The 6,734-nt window shown below is 50.2% G+C and overlaps 1 protein-coding gene across 2 annotated transcripts in view; it reads right to left on the bottom strand.

The window, feature by feature from the left end:
• The window catches only part of FGD5 (FYVE, RhoGEF and PH domain containing 5), a 114,793-nt gene that overhangs the window by 28,011 nt on the left and 80,048 nt on the right, over positions 1 to 6,734 (bottom strand). Inside the window, exons 6-10 of one of the 2 annotated variants that reach the window (XM_005870020.2) lie at positions 4,486 to 4,646; positions 4,066 to 4,222; positions 3,370 to 3,457; positions 1,549 to 1,599; positions 762 to 820 (exon numbers count right to left, since the gene is read on the bottom strand). In XM_005870020.2, coding sequence (XP_005870082.1) covers positions 762 to 820; positions 1,549 to 1,599; positions 3,370 to 3,457; positions 4,066 to 4,222; positions 4,486 to 4,646 — 516 coding nt within the window. The remainder of the gene's footprint in view (positions 1 to 761; positions 821 to 1,548; positions 1,600 to 3,369; positions 3,458 to 4,065; positions 4,223 to 4,485; positions 4,647 to 6,734) is intronic. The other variant, XM_014542714.1, reaches the window with a different exon arrangement.

Raw genomic sequence — 6,734 nt, 5'->3', positions numbered from 1 at the left:
TGGCCTGCACCCTCTCGCAATCCGGGACCCCTTGGGGGATGTTGGAGAGCCAGTTTCGGCCCGATCCCTGCAGGACAGGCTGAGAGACCCCACCAGTGCACAAATCCATACACCAGGCCCCTAGTACATAAATATAAACTTAAAATGGATTAAGAGACCTAAATGTAAAATTTAAAACTAGAAAACTTCTAAAATATAAAAACCAGAATAGAAAAACTTTGTAACCTTGAGTGAGGCAAAGATTTCTTAGATATAACATTAAAATCATGATCCATAAAAGAAATTAAAATAATAAAGTGGGCTTTTTATCAAAATTAAGAACTTCCGGTCTTCCAGAGACTCTACTAAGAGAATGAAAAGACATGCCACAGGTTGGGAGAAAATATCTGTATATCAAATATCCAATAAAGGAGTGAAAGAAGGCAGACAAAAAAGAGTACATGTTGAATAATTCTATTTTATAAAATTCTAGAAAATAAAAACTAATCTATAGTGACAGAGAGCAAACCAGTGGTTGCCTGGGGGTTGGGGATAAGGATGATACAGGGGTACAAAGACACTTTTTGGGGCCATGGATATGTTCAGCATTGTAATTATGGAGATGGTTTCACAGGTACACACAAACATCAAGTCTTATTTAATTGTACACTTTAAACATATGCTACGTATAGTACATAAATTGTACTCCAAGGCAGACGTGGACATGGAGGAGGGAGTCCTGGACCTGTACCCCACAGAAGAAGCCTCGAGGCTGGACTTACCCCTTGTTCCATGCTCTCATTGGCGTGGTCTGTGACTTTGGAGATGAGGGTCAGCGCGCCTGAGGAGGGAAGCAGAGCAGACAGCTGGGCCTTCTGGGGAGGGCCAGTCTAGTTGCCACCATCCTCGCCTCTTGCCTGTCTTCTCCCCTCCCCACTCCACCTCCTGAGATCACTGCATTTTCAGGGCCTTGTAAGTGGGTGGCACTAATTTTTCCCATGTCTGGGTGAGGTCACAGGCCCAACCCTAGCTGTGCCACGTATCAGTATTTGACCACGTGGCAGGTCACATGGGCAGCCACACAGAATAGGGAGGAAACAGGGACACGGTGAGTGTTTTAGATGTGGCACTGCCTCCTCTCATAACCAAGTCTGTTAGCCCATTCTCCTCCTGACTGGACCAGAGCCCATCCTGGGGAGTCCCGTGTTGAGGTGAAGAGGGGGTCACGTTAGAAGCCCTAGAAGCTTCAGGTCACTGCACCCCCAGCTGGTGGGGAGGGGACTATGTCCCGGGCCTAGAACTGATGTAGAGTCCAGAGTTGGGGCAAAACAGGACTGTGTCCCCCACTCCGGGTTCATGCTAGACTTACCCTGTGTGTTATCATACTCAGCGGAGTCCGGGGAAAGGTTATTTAAATAGTCTGCAGGCAGAACAAGAGCCGGGAGTCAGTTTGCCCTGGTGAGCCAGCCCCTCTCTCTCCAGAGGTGGAAGAAACGTTTCTGAAGCATGGGGTGTCCACCCTGTCACAACAGGACTGTGTCCCCCACTCCGGGTTCATGCTAGACTTACCCTGTGTGTTATCATACTCAGCGGAGTCCGGGGAAAGGTTATTTAAATAGTCTGCAGGCAGAACAAGAGCCGGGAGTCAGTTTGCCCTGGTGAGCCAGCCCCTCTCTCTCCAGAGGTGGAAGAAACGTTTCCGAAGCATGGGGTGTCAACCCTGTCACCCCTGTTAGCCCCATCACACCACGATACCACCACAAAACCAGGCCTCCAGGACTGCCACCAGCACCACTGCCACCACGACTAGTCGTTCTCTCATGAGCGACTGCTGTGTGCCTGACTTCGTGCTGTGCCTTCAGGGTACAGACACAAGCAAGGTGAGAGCCTGCCTCTAAGAAGCACATGTCTGGGGGAGACAGACGTGACTGTCAACACAGTAGAGGGTGATGTTTTAACACATTCTTATTCACAAAGCTCAACACAGGCTGGCCTCGCTCCAGCTGCCTCTCTAAGTCACTCATTCATTCTGGCAGTGCTGGCTTTTTGCTGTTTCCTTCTTACGCCAGGGCCTTTGCACTCAGTAGTCCCTCTACCTTGTACTTTCTTCTTCCAGATCTTCATAGGGCTCATGTCCTCACTTGCTGAGATCTCTGAAATGCCACCTCCTCAAAGTGGTCTAGAGCAGTGGTCGGCAAAGTGCTGCTCAGCAAACCGCGCGGCTCGCGAGCCACATGCGGCTCTTTGGCCCCTTGAGTGTGGCTCTTCCACAAAATACCGATTTCTGCAAATGGGCCATGAAGTTTCAATCGCACTGTACGTGCGCGCCCGCACTTGGTATTTTGTGGAAGAGCCACACTGAAGGGGCCAAAGAGCCACATGTGGCTCGCAAGCTGCAGTTTGCCGACCACGGGTCTAGAGGATAAGCTCCACAGTGTTATAAAGTTTGGCTGCTTAACTCACTGCTATATCTCTAGCATTTAGCACAGGGCATGGGACACAGTGGATGCCCAATAAATATTTGTTGAATTAGATGAATGAATTCTGTCTCCTGGCTCTAATGTATTTTTCTTGCAGCCTTGGTCACTACTTGGATGTACATGCATATTGCTAGGTGTGTGTCTATCTCACCCACTGGCATGTCGGTTCCCCAGGCGAGGGGTCTTTTCCACTTAAGAGGCAACTGAGTAAATGGGTCTGGAGCTCTGGACAGAGGTGTGTGTGTTTCTGGCAGGTGGAGGAAGGGAAAGAAGATGACATTTCCTGGGAAGAATTTGTAGAGAGGGAAAGAAAGAGGACCTAGGACTGACTTCCAAGAGACACAAACATTTATGGGATAGTGGAGGAAGAAAGGTTGTTATCAGAGATGATGGAGCAGTCAGAAAGAGGCAGGGGAGAGAGTATGTCCCAGGTCCCAGGATGAATGGGCTGGAGAAGCAGGAGGTGGTCAGTGACAAAGCCACAGAGAGAGCCAGAAGGTCCCAGGTGGGAAATGCCACTGATTCAGCCACAAGGAGGACTTTGGTGATAAGAACCACTTTAGGAAACCAGCCACCCACTAAGACAGGGAGGAAATGAAGAATGCGGGAAAGTGTGAATTTGTGTATAGGATGGGGGAGGTTGGAGGAAGACACAAGAGGTGGCCCCTGAAGTGCGGCTCCCAAGGTGACAGCACAGGGTCCAAAGCTCAGCTGGAGAGAAGGTGGTGGCAGGGTCTGGTCCCTCTGGAGAGGCAGGGAGCAGGAACTGAGAGCAGTCCTCCCCCACCCCTTCCTGCCAGGGTGGGAGGAGAGGTTACCATCACACATCTTGCCATCATCACCCCACCCCTCTTCAGGGGCCTTCCCTCCCCACAGTTCTCAGTGCACCTTGACCTCCCATGGGGCCCACCTGTGAGGAGCACTTGGTACTGGAAAAGGCGCTGAACCACCCGCAGCAGCCTGTGCTTCACGTTCTGGCCGCCTCCTTGCTGACTCTGCTGTTCCCAAGAGATGGGGAGGACAAAATTCCATCAGGGACCCTGGCCTTCAGGAACTGGGCTCCTGAATCCCACCTGCACTGTCCTAGCCACACCTCTTCCTGGCCAATCTGAGCTTCCACCATCTCTAAACCAGTTTCCCCTCCTCCAGGAAGGCCTCCCAGATGAGCACCACCCCACTGTGACAGTTCATTCCTTAGGCTCGCACTCTGTGCTACACTCAGTCATATGCCTCTTGCAGTCCCAGCTGTGCATCTAGTGTTAGTAATAGAAAAAAGCACTGCATTTTTCTGCCCAATAACTGGATCCCCAGTTGGTGGCCATTTGTTGGTCACTCAAATGGCTGGTGCTCCACCTTACTTTGTGCTTTTCTACTGGGACCGAAGAAGGGCCACTTAAACCCTTGCTGTGGCTGTGGCTCACTGAGTTGTCATTGATTGTCCAACAGGGGATCTTCTGGGTTCTTCCTCTTGCTGGGTCACCCTCTCCACCCCTCTGTCCCCAGCTGCAGACTGATCTAGAAGCCCCACTGATTTGCTTTTAGCCATACCCTCCCAGCTCCACCCCTGTATCCTTATAGCAGGTTCTCAGAGGACCAAGGGACCCACCTCAAATTCACGGACAGCAGCTGCCAGCCGGGGAGAATGGAGGCAGTTCTCAGCGAGCAGACTTAGATACCTGTCAAACTGCAGGATGTGAGCGGCGTGGTGGTCAAACTCCTGTTCCCGAGCCAGGAAGACATCGGCCACCTTCTGCTGGCCCTCCCTGCAGCCGGGAGGGGGACAGGACAGCGAGAACTCAGCCTTGTGACCAGCACAGTGCTGGACGTGAGAGCTGGAGTCACACCCCTGGTGAGGACCCCAGCTTGACCCTCCCACACTTGTTTTACTTTGGGCAAATGATCACACACCTTTGTGTCTCGACTTCCACATCTGTCAAATGGAGACACCATTTCACGTGGTGGGGTTCTTAACCCCCCAACCCCCTAGAGCAACAGAGGTCGGGGTGGGAGTCCGGGGACTGCTCACCAGTGCAGCAGCCTCTCTCCCAGCTCCTCCAGGATCCCCTGATGAAGGTTGAGGATGGCTGGGAGTTCGCTCAGGCCACGCCTCAGCTCCTCCCTGGCCAATGTGTCCTTGCCCTCTTGGTCCATTTCATCCAAGGCCCTCACAACAGCTCCATGGAAATCCTGAAACCCCAAAGGCCTGTTACCCACGGGTTGATAGGACTGAGCCCGTCCTCCCTGGCAGTTCCCTTGCGGCTTTGGAGCCCTGGCCTACACAGACAGCTGGGACCTTAAACCAGTGTCTCAGACCCCAGCATCCTCACCTGTAAAACAGGGCTGACAACACACCTGTGACCACAGGTAACTGATGCCTAATGAGCACCCAATGCGACGCCCAGCACAGAGTAGGGCAGTGGTTCTCAACCTGTGGGTCGCGACCCCTTTGGCGGTCGAACGACCCTTTCACAGGGGTCGCCTAAGACCATCCTGCATATCAGATATTTACATTACGATTCAGTAATACAGTAGCAACATTACAGTTATGAAGTAGCAACGAAAATAATTTTATGGTTGGGTCACAACATGAGGAACTGTATTTAAAGGGCCAGAAGGTTGAGAACCACTGGAGTAGGGCTTAAAGCAGGTTCATTCCACCCCCTCCCTTATGGGAACTTGGGTGCATGCTCTTCTTTTACAAGGTGCGTGAGAAGTTGGGTAATTCCTTCTCTGAAGAAATAAAGCTTTTCTTAACAATGAGCCATCTTTGAAGAGATTCATGCACTGTGTCATTTCACAACAAAGTCTTAAGAAGTCATAGGCATCCACTCCATGGCATATCAAGCAGTCACTAAAAATGATGCAGATGGTGACTATGTGAAATACTCATGTCCTGGCGCTAAGAAATCAAGAAGGGATACAAAGTTGTCTTCTCACCCGAACACGGTTGTGTAAAAAAATGAACAAAGGAAAAAGCTAAAACGAAATGGAATGAAATGAAAACAGTGGCTGTTGTCAGAAGTATGGAATTAGGAATAATTTTTTTCTTCTTGTCTCTGTTTTCTAAAATTTCTGTATCACGATTAATTACTTTAAATAGCAAACTAAATTTAATAAACATTCAAATGATAAAGAATGCAAAACTTTCTCACAACAAAAATACTTTATCTTTAAATACAACTGCTTTTGCATGAGGCTCACGTCTGTAGCTTTAAATACAGGAGATATCCTGAAATGAACTTGAATTATGGAGCAATACATATTGGGAAAACCTCAGTATTAGGGTCACGTGGTCCAGCCTAAATCAGGAAGGTCAAATCTCTTTTACAACATTCACGTCACTCTGCCTTTTTTGACTGCCTCCCTGACAGGGAACGCATTACTGAGCAAGACAGTGAATTCCATTGCTGAACAGTCTTTACTGCTAGAAAGGTCTCTATGTAGAGATCGAAAAGGGGAAAGTGCCTGAGAGGATGGGCAGCCTTTCCTCCAAGAAGTCTTCCTAGTCTTCTCCCACACAGAAAAGGAGTGCAGGAGAGGGAGAGATCTAGTGGTGACAGGAGAAGGCTAGGAAAAAGGGCAGAAGGTGGGGTTGGAGCAGAGAGAGGGAAAGGTGGAAAGATATAAAGAAAAAATGAGAAATGACAGAGCGAGAGCAGGAGACTGGCGGGGGGGGGGGGGGGGGGGGTGGAAGGGAGGGACTGACAGGGAGTGAGCCAGGGAACATGAAAGGCAGGAGATCCATGCCCCTCCATCATCTATAAAGAGGCTGCCTGTGCTGTCGTACAGGATAGCAGATGTGGAGGTTACAAAGGTCTCACTTCCTGAACACCTCATCCTGTCCTGCGCTGACCTCCTGCTTCGGCAACCTGCTCTGCCAGGAATCAAGGGAGGACAAGGGGAGGGCGGCCCACCCTAGCCTGTAGTCCCAAGGAGGGAGGATGAGCTGGTTCCTGCTGAGGCTGGCCCTCACCAGCCCCAGACTGGTAAAACTCGAAGGTCTTGGGGAACCTCTGGCCCATCACGAAGGTCAGAAACTCTTGGGGCTGAGTCTGTAACTAATGGATAGATTCTCTGGGCTGAAGGCATGTGTGTCCTTCAGTGGAAGCCACATGCTTGAACTATAATTAGAAATAAATCTCATTGTATCTGAGCAGCCATAGCCCTTCCTGAAAGCACATTTCAGAAGGCAGAGAAAGTGTGAATTACAAGAGGGCTGCTAGGTAGGGAGGTGGTGTTTAGTTCTTATTTCTGGCCACAGATGGCTCTAGGACA

The sequence above is a fragment of the Myotis brandtii genome, unplaced genomic scaffold (genome assembly GCF_000412655.1).
Source record: "Myotis brandtii unplaced genomic scaffold, ASM41265v1 scaffold312, whole genome shotgun sequence".
Lineage (NCBI taxonomy): Eukaryota > Metazoa > Chordata > Mammalia > Chiroptera > Vespertilionidae > Myotis > Myotis brandtii.
The sequence above is the reverse complement of the archived record's forward strand: the minus strand, read 5'-3'. Positions and strand labels throughout refer to the sequence as shown.